This window comes from Denticeps clupeoides, chromosome 1 (genome assembly GCF_900700375.1).
Source record: "Denticeps clupeoides chromosome 1, fDenClu1.1, whole genome shotgun sequence".
Taxonomy (NCBI): Eukaryota; Metazoa; Chordata; class Actinopteri; order Clupeiformes; family Denticipitidae; genus Denticeps; species Denticeps clupeoides.
In genome coordinates, this window is record NC_041707.1 from 3163455 (window position 1) to 3179251 (window position 15797).

The 15797-nt window shown below is 44.5% G+C and overlaps 2 protein-coding genes, 1 long non-coding RNA gene and 6 other non-coding genes across 9 annotated transcripts; all 9 read left to right on the forward strand.

Moving 5' to 3' along the window:
• The first annotated feature begins 4883 nt into the window (after nucleotides 1-4883).
• On the forward strand, nucleotides 4884-5871 carry LOC114800442 (uncharacterized). The gene is made up of 3 exons (XR_003751391.1): nucleotides 4884-5340; nucleotides 5533-5566; nucleotides 5766-5871. It is a non-coding gene; the product is annotated as an uncharacterized LOC114800442 (long non-coding RNA).
• On the forward strand, nucleotides 5381-5453 carry LOC114802995 (small nucleolar RNA SNORD65). Its single transcript, XR_003751852.1, has one exon. It is a non-coding gene; the product is annotated as a small nucleolar RNA SNORD65 (small nucleolar RNA).
• LOC114803001 (small nucleolar RNA SNORD65) lies at nucleotides 5607-5680 on the forward strand. The gene has a single exon (XR_003751853.1). It is a non-coding gene; the product is annotated as a small nucleolar RNA SNORD65 (small nucleolar RNA).
• A 620-nt stretch (nucleotides 5872-6491) lies between the features above and the next one.
• On the forward strand, nucleotides 6492-12661 carry zmpste24 (zinc metallopeptidase, STE24 homolog). The gene is made up of 10 exons (XM_028984109.1): nucleotides 6492-6744; nucleotides 7530-7676; nucleotides 7756-7842; nucleotides 7935-8051; nucleotides 8139-8291; nucleotides 8378-8519; nucleotides 8605-8780; nucleotides 8920-9024; nucleotides 10733-10876; nucleotides 11529-12661. Exons 1-10 carry the CDS (start codon nucleotides 6637-6639, stop codon nucleotides 11751-11753), a joined length of 1404 nt encoding a protein of 467 aa, XP_028839942.1. The 5' UTR covers nucleotides 6492-6636; the 3' UTR covers nucleotides 11754-12661.
• Nucleotides 12662-13422: 761 nt separating this feature from the next.
• rpl13a (ribosomal protein L13a) lies at nucleotides 13423-15695 on the forward strand. The gene is made up of 7 exons (XM_028980860.1): nucleotides 13423-13503; nucleotides 14244-14316; nucleotides 14499-14564; nucleotides 14683-14784; nucleotides 14974-15059; nucleotides 15257-15316; nucleotides 15447-15695. Exons 1-7 carry the CDS (start codon nucleotides 13483-13485, stop codon nucleotides 15654-15656), a joined length of 618 nt encoding a protein of 205 aa, XP_028836693.1. The 5' UTR covers nucleotides 13423-13482; the 3' UTR covers nucleotides 15657-15695.
• LOC114802943 (small nucleolar RNA Z195/SNORD33/SNORD32 family) lies at nucleotides 14079-14163 on the forward strand. Its single transcript, XR_003751834.1, has one exon. It is a non-coding gene; the product is annotated as a small nucleolar RNA Z195/SNORD33/SNORD32 family (small nucleolar RNA).
• LOC114802946 (small nucleolar RNA Z195/SNORD33/SNORD32 family) lies at nucleotides 14355-14431 on the forward strand. Its single transcript, XR_003751835.1, has one exon. It is a non-coding gene; the product is annotated as a small nucleolar RNA Z195/SNORD33/SNORD32 family (small nucleolar RNA).
• LOC114802956 (small nucleolar RNA SNORD50) lies at nucleotides 14827-14901 on the forward strand. Its single transcript, XR_003751838.1, has one exon. It is a non-coding gene; the product is annotated as a small nucleolar RNA SNORD50 (small nucleolar RNA).
• On the forward strand, nucleotides 15119-15190 carry LOC114802951 (small nucleolar RNA SNORD34). Its single transcript, XR_003751837.1, has one exon. It is a non-coding gene; the product is annotated as a small nucleolar RNA SNORD34 (small nucleolar RNA).
• Nucleotides 15696-15797: the final 102 nt, after the last annotated feature.

Here is a 15797-nt window from a genome sequence, read left to right on the forward strand (position 1 = left end):
TACGGCCACTTGGGTTCTCCAAAATGTGGATGGCAGCCTTAAAGTTGAATTCATGGTAGTTTGTATGGTTATAATTAGGGATTTAATGGTGCACCATTAATCGGCTTAAAAATGTATACATGAGTGAAGATTAAAAATTAAATCCACAATCTTTCTTTGAACGCCTTCCGCAGTAGGTAGGGAGCTGGTCTTCAGGCAGACGTTGCGGTGGGGGAAGCTGGGCTGGCCGCATATCAAGTGCTTTTACCCAACTTAGACATTCAGGCAAGTTCCTGAGTTCCTTGCGTCACATCAGACCGGAGTAGTGACAGCTTGATTTCCTGGAAGAATTTTTATTTTTGCTTTCCCAGTTTATTTTGTGTTTCTAGCATTTTAATATCATTTTGTTTTAAGATGCGGTTCTAGCCACGTTTTTGACAAACTGGGAATATATTATCTTTGGAATGAGTATAAATCGAGTAACAGTTAAACATTTCAAAACATTTTACATTGTTTTGAAATTGTCACATTGGGTGAATTATGTGAAGATGGAAGGCTGAACGTGTAAGCCACTGTTACTCTGATAAATGTAAAAGGGGTTCATGGGAGAATGGAGGGATGAAAGGAGGAGGACAAGGGTTGAGTGAAGAAATTTGGATAGATTGTTTTAAGGCTGAAAGTGTGACCACTGTTGCTCTGTAAAATGCATGGGAAGAGAATTGGGGAATGGAGGAATGAAAGGATGAATGGAGGATTGGGGGATGAGTAGAGAAAGGTTAAATGTGGTTGAATTGGTTAAATTGGTTGATTGCGTGAAATATGTTGTGGTTGGAAGGCTGTAGGAATGGGGGTGGAAATGTGAAAAGGAAAATTAAGTTGGTCTTACACGAAGGTGTGCGGCAAATTTCATGTCAATATGTTTGAATGTGAGGAACCGAGGGGTGGTTAAATGTCCCATGTTAAGTCAATGGGAAAAATGGGTGTGGGCGGAGTCATGGCTTGCTTTTAAAAGCACAAGCACGCCTCTGTGTGAATAATAATAATAACTAGAAGCCAAAATTCCAAGAGAAATTTTGATGGGCCTGTCCGGGCATTGGTCACAGCCGCGGGTGTAGCCTCCTGAACTGGTGTCAACTTTAAGAGCGGGCGGTCCTATTAAAATGGCCGATGGGTCAGGCACACCCATGCAGTCGTGATGTTTGAAAGATGTTGAAAAATGAGCATTTTAACATTCTAAAGCTAGCATGCTAACGTCAAAAATGCTAACAGGGCGTGGCCAAGAAGGATGTTGCCATAAGAGCATGATTCAAAATGAAGTGGCAGCTTTTTGATTGTGTTGAAGGACAGTTATAGTCTTATTCTGTAGGATTTAATTCTTTCCATTAGAAATGCATTGAATGTTTGAGCGTTAATAACTCGGCCACGCCCAGTCTGATCGCTTATAAAAGTAATAGCACACCTCACACAATATAGTACTAATTTTTTATATGCAGCAAGCCAGTGTGCGTGCTTCGGTACGACCCGCATTAATTGCCGAAATGTGGAAAAACACAATAGTAACGTTAACACCAGGGGAAATTTTGATGGGCCTGTCCGGGCGTTTTTCGTAGGAGCGCGGGCATGCTAACATCAAAAATGCTAACAGGGCTTGGCCAAGGTGCTTCACATGAAATTTGGTGACGTTTGGAGCATGTTTAAAAATTAGCATGTTAGCATGCTAATGCTAGCATGCTAACATCAGAAACGCTAACAGGGCGTGTCCAAGATGCGTGACGTTAAATTTGGTGATGTTTGGAGCATGTTTAACAATTAGCATGTTAGCATGCTAACGCTAACATCAAAAACGGTAACAGGGCGTGGCCAAGATGCGTCACTGTAAATTTGGTGACGTTTGGAGCATGTTTAAAAATTAGCATGTTAGCATGCTAATGCTAGCATGCTAACATCAGAAACGCTAACAGGGCGTGTCCAAGATGCGTGACGTTAAATTTGGTGATGTTTGGAGCATGTTTAACAATTAGCATGTTAGCATGCTAATGCTAACATCAAAAACGGTAACAGGGCGTGGCCAAGATGCGTCACTGTAAATTTGGTGACGTTTGGAGCATGTTTAAAAATTAGCATGTTAGCATGCTAATGCTAACATCAAAAACGGTAACAGGGCGTGGCCAAGATGCGTCACTGTAAATTTGGTGACGTTTGGAGCATGTTTAAAAATTAGCATGTTAGCATGCTAATGCTAACATCAAAACCGCTAACAGGGTGTGGCCGAGATGAGTCATGTTAGATTTGGTGATGTTTGGACAATGTCCCTAATAAAGCAGCCAAAGGACCAGGGGGTCTTAGTAATGTGGATGATTGTCATCCTAATGAAGCTGCTGGTTTAATCTGCCATTGAATTACAGTGCTGTCGCTGCTGCTGTATCAGTACCCCTTGTAGGACCCCCTTTGCTGGCAATGACACAGTAGCAGTACCACTTAAAAGGGGCCCCATTTTACCAATGCTACCAATGCTAAAATTAGCATTCAATGCGTTCTAATGGGAAAATGACCCTGTTTGAGCGTTAATAGCTCGGCCACGCCCAGTCCGATCGCTTATAAAAGTAATAGCACACCTCACACAATATAGTACTAATTTTTGATATATAGCACGCCGGTGTGCGTGGTTCGGTACGACCCGCATTAATTGCCGAAGAGCGAGGCCGAAATAATAATAAATAAATAAATAAATAAATAAACTTTTTTCCGCCCATTGACACTTTTTTGTTTTTTCAAATTTGTCAATGATCCGTAAATCAGACAGAGAGAAACCATACGTCAAAGCGTCGGTCTTGGAGAGATCTACGACACAACATCAAAATCTTTTTTCTATGTCAAACCATCTGGACACAAAGTCCAAAAAAGTCCAATTTTGGACTAGGATAATAAACGCGTTCCGAAAACGCTTTTTGGCGAATTGCGCGGCGACCGTAAATCCGGCCGAGCCGAGCCATACGTCAAACCGTGCGGAACGAAAAGCCGCACGATTTGACATGAGAGTCGTGTGTGTGCTGTGAAGCGTTTGTTCGCAAATCTTAAGAAACCAAATTTTTTCACACTTTTAATGTTTTGGTCACAATTTGTGGCCCTCCTGTAGTCCCCAAACAAGCAATCAATACGTCATTTTGTGCGGAGAGGTCAGGCCTTCGGCCTGACCTCTCCGTTTTTTTTGTGCGTCTCACGGCCTTAGCGTGGCAGCCACAAATGCGAGACATGGCATTTTTGCCCTTCTTCCCTATTTCCCATGTTTTCCTGACCACTGTTGGTGGTAGCAACACATCCAATATGTCAGATTGTGTGTCTCGGCGAGGCCTTCGGCCTCGCCTCGACTCCCGTGTCTCTAGCTTTTACGGATGGTCACAGGGAGCTGAAAACCTCTTCCTCTGTGCATTAGTAAACCACACTTTTTACACTTTGAACCCGATTTGTGGGCGGGCCGTACGACTTACCAAAATAAACAATACGTCATATTGTGCGGAGTGGTCAGGCCTTCGGCCTGACCACTCCGTTGTTTCTGTGCGTTTCACGGTTTTTGCGTGGCAGCCTTGAACGTGAGACATGTCCTTTTATTGCCTTTTTCCCAGTGTTCCCGATTTATCCGGGTTTTCCAAACCCCCGTTGGTGGCACCGACTCGTCCCATATGTCAGATTGTGTGTCTCGGCGAGGCCTTCGGCCTCGCCTCGACTCCCTTGTCTCTAGCTTTTACGGCTGGTCACAGGGAGCCAAAAACGTGTTCATAGCACGATAGTAAACGGTACTTTTTACACTTTGAACCCGATTTGTGGGCGGGCCGTACGACCTACCAAAATAAACAATATGTCATATTGTGCGGAGTGGTCAGGCCTTCGGCCTGACCACTCCGTTGTTTCTGTAGGTTTCACGGTTTTTGCGTGGCAGCCTTGAACGTAAGACGTGTCCTTTTTTGCTGGTCCAGCACAATAGTAAGTGGTCTGTCATGCTGACAGGCCCAAATAAGAAGAAGAAGAAATAGAAGAACACGATTTCAAGCTGAAATAATTAACCCAAGCAGAAGAGTGGCCTGGAAAAAAGTTAGACAAACACCAGCATTCCTGTTCAGAAGAAGAGGATCGACCTTGAATCAGGTGGAATGTGCTCCTGACCAAAGCACTCCTTGTAACCTTGTACATGTTGTTCCGGGGTTTTCTGGTTCATTGGCGATTGTGTTACCCCCTTGGCTACTACCACACTGTGTGTGCTGACATGATCCGATATAGCGATGGGTCTTTCAGTGAAAGACTATTTTATATCAGAGGAGAAGACTTAGGACAGGCGGAATCCAACTTTATATAAATCTATTGTTTTGACCCGGCAGTATGACGCGCTGATAACACGCAAACTAAAGATCCCATAATGCAGTTCTTCAGTTGCCTCGCCGAACGCGATCTTTGCACATCAGCCGAATCTGATCAGGAGCAGTTTCCACGTCGACGGCAAATGGGTTGTGAATCTGCTTAAAAAAAAAAAAAAAAATTATATATATATATATATATATATATATATACACACACACACACACACACACACACACACACACACATATATATAATATTTTGTGCGTCAAAATCACCTAAGCGCCGTGCGATACGTGTACGCTTGCACGAGTAAAAATACGTGAATCGGTGTTTTTAGACGCACCTCGATATGCTTGTAACTTTTTTTATAGTCTGTTGTAGTTTTTCTTACATAATCGTATTCATGGTTTAAGTGAACCAGAACTGAGTACTTCATTGATGGTAAAAGTACGGTTTAAGTCGCTCTTGATATGGGTGTCTGACAAATGCCGTAAATGTAGATAACAAAACAAGCAAAAAAAACAAAAACACATTGTGTGTTTTATGTTTGTCATTAGTGTAGCAACAGTGAATTTAATATTACATGTTATATGGGGTTTGTTATATTGTAAATAAACGATCACTTGGGATTAAATATTAAGCAATAATGATCACGTCAGATGCATTAATTCAGGTAATCCACAATACTCGAAGAAACCAATCTTTTTTTTTATTATTAAGTAACAATAAAATATTTCCCCTCGTGTTGCTCTTAGTTTCTGACGTCACGGCCAGGCGCGGTCGTACATTTTGTGCGACGGAAGTGCGTCATCCGCCCGCGCCGTGCGGCGCCCACGATATAAAAGCGGAGCTCTTGCTCGGGCCTGGTCTCTCGGCTAGAACGGACGCGTGGTGATCCAGCTTTTGCCCGGAAGGTTCCACCACGCCGCCGCGTCGTGTGATTAGTTCCACGCGTAATTCGCGTCTGTAGGTTTTCGTCCCGAGCACGTGGCGCGGCGTCTGTAAAAGGTAACTTAAAACGTGTGGTTAAAGACTTTTTGTGAAACTTGAATGATGAAACCTAAACTGAAACAGCTGGAATTACCGTCAGACTTTCAGTGGTGACTCTCGGTTTTCTGATCACTTTGTGTAATGCCGCAGTCTTGAGTTTGCTTTTCTTCTAACTTTTGAGGTAACTTTTTTTTTTTTTGATATTTTAAGGTCCATTAGGCGTGTTCCCCCGGGCGACTGAAAGGTGAGCAAATTGAAATAGCTGTAGTCCTCTGGCAATGTGGCCGTGATGAAACCGAACTGAACAAAGCTGGAATTACCGGCAGATCTGTTCGTGGTGACCCTCGGTTCTCTGAGCGCATCGCCGGGCTTCATTAGTACATTTAATCTTGTTTCAGGGTTTTAAAAAGTCTAAATGTGTCCCTTTTCTTGTTCATCCACAGGGTTCCTGCTCTACAGATCTACAGTCATTTTTTTATATAAATAAAATGATTTAATGTGATCATTTAAAGTGGATTGTGCGTCAAATAAACAATTTTATTATTTGTATTTGGAGTCATATTTAATCATTGCTGTGTTCGTCGGCGTGGTTGCAGTATATTTATTCGAAGTCACGGTATGGTTCTATTTCCATGCATGAACAGCCCGGAAGTGTTAATATGCAGCCAGTGTTAGTTTCTTTCGGGCACTTATATTTCGAACTCATATTTCGAGGTTTAATCAAACCTCAGTTTTGCGGTTCCCGTCCCGGCGATTTGCAAGACAATCAGCCGAATTGTTTTTTTTTTTTTTTTTTTTAATTACACATATAAAAGTGCCACTGAAATAGTCCCTAAATGGCTTATGTTACAAGTCCAGTATGTTAAATTTATTCACACACACATACCAACCAATTGCTCTTCGCCGGCCGTTTATTCCTCAAAAAAGAAGACGGCTATCACCTGGTGGCGGGTTAAACACCCGCCTATGAACCAGAAGGTCCCGGGTTCGAACCTCACCTTCTACCATCAGGACCCTGAACGTCCCCAGGGGGGACTGTCCCGTCACTACTGACTCTCAAGGCGCTCTGGATAAGGCCGTCTGGTGACTGTAACGTATTTCTCAATTTTCCGGCGGAGTAGGAACCTTTCTTCTCGTCCCCGTTGAGAGTCGGACCCGGTTGGCAGGGACGCGCCATTTTCGTGGCCGTAAAGCGGCGCACAGCGATGCCGTCGTCCTGACGCGCCCCGATCTGGAGGATCCGACCGCGCCTGCAGCGTTTCACGGTGACACACCTGCCGCTAGCGAAGGGAGAGAGAACCGGAGGCCGGAACCATGCTGCGGGCGGCGCTGGAGCTGTCGGCCGCGGACCACATCTTCCACGCCGTGCTGCTCTTCTCGTGGACGGTGTACCTGTGGGAAGCCTACCTCGCCTCCAGGCAGGTGAGTCGGCCCTCTGGTTTCCGGCGCAAAGTGGAATGGATGAATGAGATTTTTGTGCTTAAAGATCATAATAAACCATCCGTTGTTTTGTGGAAATGTGCCTGTTATCACAGTGGCGATGCTACCAGATATAAAGCCGAAGAAGGCCACGGGGCTTTAGAAACGGAGCGAAACGTTCTTCACACCGGGGGAAAAAAAACACTCATTTGACCAAGTCACTAAATCTTCACGTCAGTCGCTCTGAAACGGTTCCGGAAGGGACTAAAAGTGTAAAATACTGATTAAAAAGTGATTTACTATCTGGAGTAGTTGGGGCAGTGGTGGCCTAGCGGTTAATCGGAAGGTTGCCGGTTCGAATCCCGATCCGCCAAGGTGCCACTGAAGTCCCCTTGATGAAGGTACCGTCCCCACACCCTGCACCCCGGGCGCCTGTCATGGTGCCCACTGCTCACCAAGGGTGATGGTTAAATACAGAGGAGACGTTTCACCTTGTCACCGTGTGCTGTGCTGCAGTGTTTCACAACCACAATCGCTTCATTTTCACCTTTTCACTCTAGTACTTTTGCACTGTTCCTCATCTGAAAGTGATGTGATTGTCATTGTGCAACACTGCAGCCATGACCGGCGCCCGGGGAGCAGTGTGTGGGGACCTCAGTTGCACCTTGGTGGTTCGGGATTTGAACCCGCAACCTTCCGCTAGGATAACTTGCCACCGTTGTTCTGTACTTTTGTGACGTTGCACCGATACCGTATGTTCGTCAAAGCGCTGTACTTCTCTGCTTTAGCGGAATATCTACAGAACGACCACCCACGTGCCACTGGAGTTGGGGAAGATCATGGATGCAGACACTTTCGAGAAGTCGCGACTCTATCAGCTGGACAAGAGCAACTTTGGCTTTTGGTCCGGACTGTATTCAGAGACTGAAGGGACGGTAAGTTATCAGAAGAAAAGCGTGGTAGATGCCGAATGCGGTGTTTATTTTGTAGCTAATCGATTTTCGCTCCCTCCAGCTAATTCTCCTGCTCGGCGGGATTCCGCTCCTCTGGAGGGTCTCCGTTGCAGTGACTGCTCACTTTGGACTGGGACCAGAATATGAGGTTGGGATGAATGTGACCCTGAAGGAGCAGAATTGCTCTAATTGTTCTGCCATAAATCTATAGTGTGTGTATAATGTTCTTCGTTACTACAGATAACACAGTCCTTAGTCTTCTTAATGCTGGCAACACTGTTCAGCGCCCTCACCGGCCTTCCGTGGAGCCTTTATAATACCTTCGTCATTGAGGAGAAGCACGGGTTTAATCAGCAGGTGGGTCCACACGTCCACGTTTAGGTAGGAGATCCTGCACTGGGACATTTCATCTGACGAAAGGCACTGTTCCGCACCTCCCGCTAGACCCTCGGCTTCTTCCTGAAGGACGCCGTGAAGAAGTTCGCCGTGACGCAGTGCATCCTGCTGCCGGTGACCTCGCTGCTGCTCTACATAATTAAAATCGGCGGGGACTACTTCTTCATCTACGCCTGGCTCTTCACCCTGGCCGTCTCGCTGGTCGGTCTCGCGTCCAGCCAGTAATGAGCTTCGTCCAGCCGCCTGTTGGGTCACATCGCGGTTAAATGTCAGATGTTCTTGCTCAGGTGCTGGTGACCATCTACGCCGACTACATCGCCCCGCTGTTTGACAAGTTCACGCCACTTCCGGAAGGAGAACTGAAGGACGAAATCGAAAAAATGGCCAGGTCCATCAGTTTCCCCCTGACCAAAGTTTATGTCGTAGAAGGTACTGCCCGGAATATGAATTATCTTGGAAACGCGAGCGGAGCGCGTCTCCTTACGCTTCCCCTTGTTCTTGTCTGCTTTCCCAGGTTCTAAACGGTCCTCTCACAGCAATGCCTATTTCTATGGTTTCTTCAAAAATAAGCGCATTGTGCTGTTCGACACCCTTCTGGAGGACCATTCGCCCCTAAACAAAACCAGCAACAGCGAAAGTAATCAGACCGAGGAGGGCAGTGCTGATGGGGAGAGCAACGCCAAGCCGAAGGTCAGATGTTCATGGGGGAAGAAAAGATGATCCTTTATTAGTCCCACAAGCGGGAAATTTTCTAATAAGGTGTGATCTAGTGTTTCCTGGTGTTTTGTCCCATTTGGCACTTACTTGCAGTTTGCTTAAATTCTTCCAGAACAAGAAACAAGGATGCAATAACTTGGAAGTGCTGGCTGTTCTTGGCCATGAACTTGGACATTGGAAGTTGGGCCATACAGTGAAGAACATTGTAATCAGCCAGGTATGTTTCATACCGGATTTGCTATCGGATGTTATTCTATAAGTTGATACAATGAGGAGATGGAAGGAGCGATGTATATCAAATATGTTCATTGTGAATGATAAAATAATGCAAAATACAACATAAAGAATATTATGTAAGATTAAAGTCAATATAGCCAATATATAAAGAGACCAGAAAATTCAAGGCCCTCTGTACCACCTTAAAGGTCCCTATTATGAAAATGTGACTTTCTGAGATTATTTAACATTAATCTGAGTTATCCTAGCCTGTCGATGGTCCTGCAGTGGCTAGAAATGGCGATAGGTGTAAAGAGGGCTTTGGCCATTCTGGGTCGCCATTCAGAGAGCGGCAGCTCAGACGGTCTGCTCTGGAATTTGTCCCCTTATGACATCATAAGGGGAAAGGTTACATCCCAGCTCATGCTTTTTCCTCCCAGAGAATTCTCCACAGCTCCCCTAAAACATTATCTCCACCGACTGTGAAGCATTTCAGTTGCTTAGTAATTGATGTAAAAATGAGCGCAAATGTATTTTTTGTTCCATCACATGAGCCTCTGAAGAACCAGTGGGTTCATTTTATTTTTTCTGGAAAAACGCTTACTGTCAGCGTCAAACATTGTGGTTGGTGAATGGTGTTGATGTCAATTCTGTGAATGCTTGCTCAACTTCTATAGGCCACTCTCCTCCTCCTCCCGCCTCTCGCCTCCTCATTACCGTTTAAAGGTACAGACACTGAAACAGTGCGTCCTGGGAAATCTCATTGTGGGACTGGATGAAAAGCAAAAAAAAAATCATGTTGGGGTATTTAAGAGTGCTGTAGTCCTGCATTTTAAGTTGACTGTCTTGTTCGCCCACATATACCAATAAGAGATTAGAGGATACCATATTTCTTCAAAGTCTTTAAGCCAAGCCTGTCAGAAAGAGTATATCTAATTCTTTAAAAGTGAAGTGAATCAGAATCGTGTTTATTGGCCAAGTATGTGCAAGCACATACAAGGAATTTAATTCCGGTAGATGGTGTCTCTCAAGTACAGAGTAGAAGAAAACTGGATGTGTGTAAGTGTTATTTGTACAAGTTGTAGAATATCTTTACACTGTTTAGAAATAAATATATATACTGAATATAAATATATGTATGAATGTACATAGTGTGTATAAATGAACAAATATACCAAGAGTGTACATACATTTACGGAGTTTATCATAAAATAAGATCCAATTTGATAATTTAGTGAATTTCCAACGATTCAATGAAACTGTAACAAATCTCAACAAACTCTTCTGTTGTGTTCTTTATCCACAGCAAAGAAGCATAAAGTGTTTGTTAAGGGGGGAAAAATAATTTAGCTTTTGATTGACAGCACACAACAGAAGAGTTTGTTGAGATTTGTTGCAGTTTCATTGAATCGTTGGAAATTCACTAAATTATCAAATTGGATCTTATTTTATGATAAACTCTGTAAATGTAAATCACCTTTAGCTTGCACTGCACTTTATGTACACTCGTGGTTAATGTAAATCCTCCTTAAACCTAGTTGTGTTTATTGAGCCAATAAACCTGTCATGCAAATAAGAAATCCTGGTGCTCCAGTTCACACATGGATCTATCTCATCTGGGCTGGTATTCCCAAAATCATATAAATTAAATTCTTGCCGGATTAGGAGAATAATTTTATTTCTCTTAAATTCTCATCTCGTTTCCATAGATGAACTCCTTCCTGTGCTTCTTTCTGTTTGCCGTTCTGATTGGTCGGAAGGAGCTTTTCCTCGCCTTTGGATTTAATGACAGCCAACCCACCCTTATTGGTCTCATGATCATTTTCCAATTCATCTTCTCCCCATATAATGAGGTAAGTTGTTGGAAGTATTTGGAAGACTTTTTCTATTTCTTTGTGTGTGGAAGTTGTGGCCTAGTGGGTAAGGAAACAGACCCATAATTGGAAGGTTGCAGGTTCAAATCCCGAATCGCCAAGGTGCCACTGAGGTCCCCTTGATCGAGGTACATTCCCCATACACTGCTTCCCGGGAGCCTGTCATGGCTGCCCAATGTTCACCAAGGGTAATGGTTAAAAGCAGAGGACACATTTCACCGTGTCACCATGTACTGTGCTGCAGTGTGTGAAAGTGAAGTGATTGTCACACGTGATACACAGCAGCACACAGTGCACACAGTGAAATGTGTCCTCTGCATTTAACCCATCACCCTGAGTGAGCAGTGGGCAGCCATGACCGGCGCCCGGGGAGCAGTGTGTGGGGACGGTGCTTTGCTCAGTGGCACCTCAGTGGTACCTTAGCAGATCAGGATTCGAACCAGCAACCTTCTGATTACGGGGCCGCTTCCTTAACCACTAGGCCACCACTGCCGCCACCACTGTATCACAATGATAATTACTTCACTTTCACTATATAAATGTAGAAAGATAGATGATTTTTTCAGTTCAAACTAATGGAATGAGAAGATTAGGAAACATTTACATGATTTTCTTACTTTCTGTCCCGCAGCTGCTGTCCTTCTGTTTGACTGTTCTGAGCCGCAGGTTTGAGTTCCAGGCCGACGCCTTTGCAAAAGACATGGGCAGGGCTTCAGAGCTCTACTCGGCTCTCATCAAGCTCAACAAGGACAACCTGGGCTTCCCCGTGGCTGACTGGATCTTCTCCATGTGGCACTACTCCCACCCCCCCCTGCTGGAGCGCCTGCGGGCCCTGGGGGGGCCCAAACATGACTGATGGTGCCAGAGGGAAAACCCACGTCTGTCAGCCCTGCCCCAAGGGTTTTCCTCTCTCTGGTGGCGTAGTGACAAACCCTTTGTCTCTCGTGATCTCTCTTCTCTTTCCTCTTGCTTTCCTTTTTGCTTTCTTTTAAACAGTCCCCCAATCAGTTGTACCGACAAAAAACGGCCCCAGAAAGCTCTGTGTGTTTGGAGAGAAAGTTGCCTTTTGCCCTCTTCTTTTGATTGTGCATTTTTGAGTTCTTCAAGGTAAATCCAAGCATTCCTAATGTTTTGTCGGGTGTGCTTTGGTAGTTTTCCTACACCGGTGCACCTCAACCAGCACAAACACATGTGACCTTTCGCCGTCTGAGCCAGTTGGTTGTAAACTAGGAGGCAAAGATTTTCATATGAAGAAAAACATGCGTTTACTGGTGTGAAAAATTGATGGTGCCTGTACGGGGCATTTCTTTTTTTGACCCTAGTCAGAAAAGGAGCAGCTCTACAACAAGAGCTTTAAGACATTTAACTGTCATAAGCAGTTACAAATAGCTAAAAGTTTTGGTAAGAATTTCTTCTGCAAAATTGTATGATTGTAAATATTTATTTTATGATTTTCAAATGGTTTGGTTGACAATTTAAAATAACACGGAAAATTGTGCTTTTTCTTTAATATTGTTCCATCATCTGTGCCTAGATGTGTGAAATATTCACTGTTAGGCACACGAGAGACAATTTTATTGTGACTAGTAAGAATTTATTTTCTGTTTCAGTTTAGAGTTCTTTTTTTTTTTATTATTTCTTTCCAGACTTAGGGGGGGGAAAAAGTGTTTGTTTAATTAATGAAACTAAATGAACCCTCCCAGCCTGCGTTCTTTATTTGCAATGTGACTGAATAAAATCCCTGAATAAAAATCCCTGATGGAAGTTGCCTAATTGTGTGGTCTTGTGTGGAGTGACCAGTGTGGTGTCATGAATATCTCTTGACAAATCACCAATAATTTGAAAAAAATATGTAACAATGGCAATAATATTGATTTGTATAATAATAATACACCCTGATGTTTGGCTGGGTTTAGGAAACCTAATTCCTGTCAAATATTGCCACCTACTGGCAGAATCAAATAAAATCATGGAAATGTACCCTCTTAAAATGTGAAATAATGACGCGAACTGGGAGGAAAAAAAATGCAAAGTGGCTCGAAATATGTCGTGTCTTGTTTCTTTTCCGGAGATCGGGAAAACAATCCCGTATATGCGTACAGCTACTGGGAGTCAGTGGAAGGAACGTAGCAGTGGGGTGGTGTGGGAGAATTTGGGAAGAAGCTGCTGCATTCTGTGTTAGTTATAGAGGTACATAGAGATAGATATTCACTACCCATAATGTCTGTGTCTCATAACATAATACCTCGCTTGCGTTCTAGGGTTTTTACTAGCCTTACTCTCCCTTTATTTATTCAATTTTATTTAGTTATAAGACTTTTGCTTAACAGGGTGGTTCAGGATGCATATCACTGTGCGTTGTACTGATATAACTATGCGTGTGACAAAGAAATCTTGAATTTTGAGAAGACCTTTTTTTCTACATGTTTAAAAAATTTCCTCCACTTCTCATTCTAAACATTTCTTTTTCTTCTACATGACCCTTAGGGGTCGGACGAGTCACGTCACTTCCGTTCTGTGGGTGGCCCCGCCCAAGCCCCTGTCTTTTACTGCGGGCCAACCCGTGGCCCTTTCTTTCCCTCATCATGGCGGACCGCTTCAATAAGGTGCGTGCTATCCGGCCGCTGTCGATCTTTAAAACATCGGCGGTTAACCATTTAAGAAGGGCCGTTTCGCGTCCTTTGACGCGCTTTGTAATTCCGCCTTTAATCCGAGGTCGTCGACCTCGGTGGTTTTTATTACAGCCCCAACACGCGTCGCTGCCCACGTTCGCCGCCGACATGCTGGTTAGCAGTTAGCTAATCCGCGCTGGATTCGCCTTCTTGGGGATCTCGCCGCGTTCGCCTGGTAATTTTATTCCACGAGTGCAGTAGACCCCGCCACGGCGAACGCGTCTTGTTTCAAAACCCATGCGCGTAAAAGAGAGGCCGATTTCGAACCCTGGGCCAACTGCGGCTCGCCACAGCTCAGTTCCAGCCGGCTCCAGTTCCCAGTTCCAGTCTAGCATGTTCTTTTCCTGACAAGTTAGGCCTTATCAGGGCTCTGTTTTGTAACTCAAAATCTATAGAAACCGAATGAGAATTGCTGGTGTCTTCCTTTTTTGGATAAAAGCGTCTGCCAAGTAAAGTAATATACCCGTGCCTGTTCTTTATTCAGTTCTCTCCTGCGATGAAAAATGCTTATTGTCAGTGATGATTAACCACAGACAAGTATTCGAGTTTAACGACCATGAGAATACTCTGACATGCACTACCATCTGAGACAACGAGCGAGTGGCTGCGTTCGAGCTGTTCGCAAGGTTTTGTTTCGGTGCCGTTGAACGTCTTCTCTTGTGTCTGACCGCCAGGTTCTGCTCCTCGATGGCCGAGGCCACCTCCTCGGCCGCCTGGCTGCGATCGTGGCCAAGCAGGTGCTGCTGGGTGAGTTGCGTCTCCTTCCTCCTCCTTGTCCGGTCCCGTTGGTCTGTGATGCTTCGTCCACTGCTCGAGTTTCACTGCCATGAGAAGACTCACATGCACTACCATCTGAGACGCGCAGTCACGGGGATGCGGCCTGCAGCCTGCGCCCCGCTTTTTAAACGATCCGTTCTGACCCCTCACAGGTCACAAAGTGGTGGTGGTGAGATGCGAGGGCATCAACATCTCCGGCAACTTCTACCGCAACAAATGTGAGTTGCCCAGACAGAATCGTACATAAAAATTCATTTTGACAGTGAAGCTGAAATGTAGAATTCAATATTTTTATTTATTTATTTATCCCCATTCCCTTCCTGTACTGGAACGAAGTGAAGTACCTTGCTTTTCTGCGCAAGAGGATGAACACGAATCCTTCCCGTGGTCCATATCACTTCCGCGCTCCCAGCAGGATCTTCTGGAGGACAGTCAGGGGTGAGCGGCATCAGCACGCTAACGTTACACGTCCGGCCACTCGTACTGTGATGAACGCTTATCCCGAAGCTGACTTCTTTTTTTGATGACACAACTTACGGATCTGACTTCTGAGTTTGAACGGCTTGTCGCTGTTTAAATTTTTTTTATGTCCTTTCCCATTGGTGACTGTCATCTTGCACCCAACAGGCATGCTTCCTCACAAAACCAAGAGGGGACAGGCCGCGTTGGAGAGGCTGAAGGTGTTTGATGGCATTCCTCCTCCTTATGACAAGGTTAGTGACTTTCTGGTGTTAGTTAATACTTTATTTATTTTATTTATTTATAATATTGCCTGTCTATGATGTCATCCTTCATACCTACATTGTTTGACTTCTGTGAGAAGAACCGAACACACCTGAGACAGTGTCCCTGTTTTTCTGTAACGGCGGTGGTGGGTTTGTGGTGGTCACGTGGTTATTCTTCCTTGCAGAGAAAGCGCATGGTTGTGCCGTCTGCGCTGAAGATTGTTCGTCTGAAGCCCACTCGTAAGGTGTGTGGCACTTGCTGCTCTACTGATCCGTGCCTTTTCTGTTTTTGGAATTAAATCATTAACAAAAGATCTAATCAAAGATCGTTTGTTTTGTTTTTATTTATTTATTTGACATTGAATTTGCCTGCAGTTTGCCCTCCTTGGACGCCTGGCACATGAGGTCGGATGGAAGTACCAAGCAATCACCGCGACTCTGGAGGAGAAGAGGAAGGAGAAGTCCAAGCTGCGCTACGCCAGCAAGAAGATTCAGCTCAAGCTGGCCAGGCAGGCCACGAAGAACGTCGAGAGCAAAATCGCCAAATACACCGATGTTCTGAAGCAGTATGGCGTGCTCGTTTGAGCCGCTGTCTGGACGACAATAAATGTTTATAAACGTTCACCCTCTCTGGCTTTTTTTTTTTTTTTTTTTTTCTTTCTTTCCCTCCCCTATTCCCTCTCTCTGTAGAAAAATTGCTTCAGGTTTTGATGTTCAGTTTTGAAT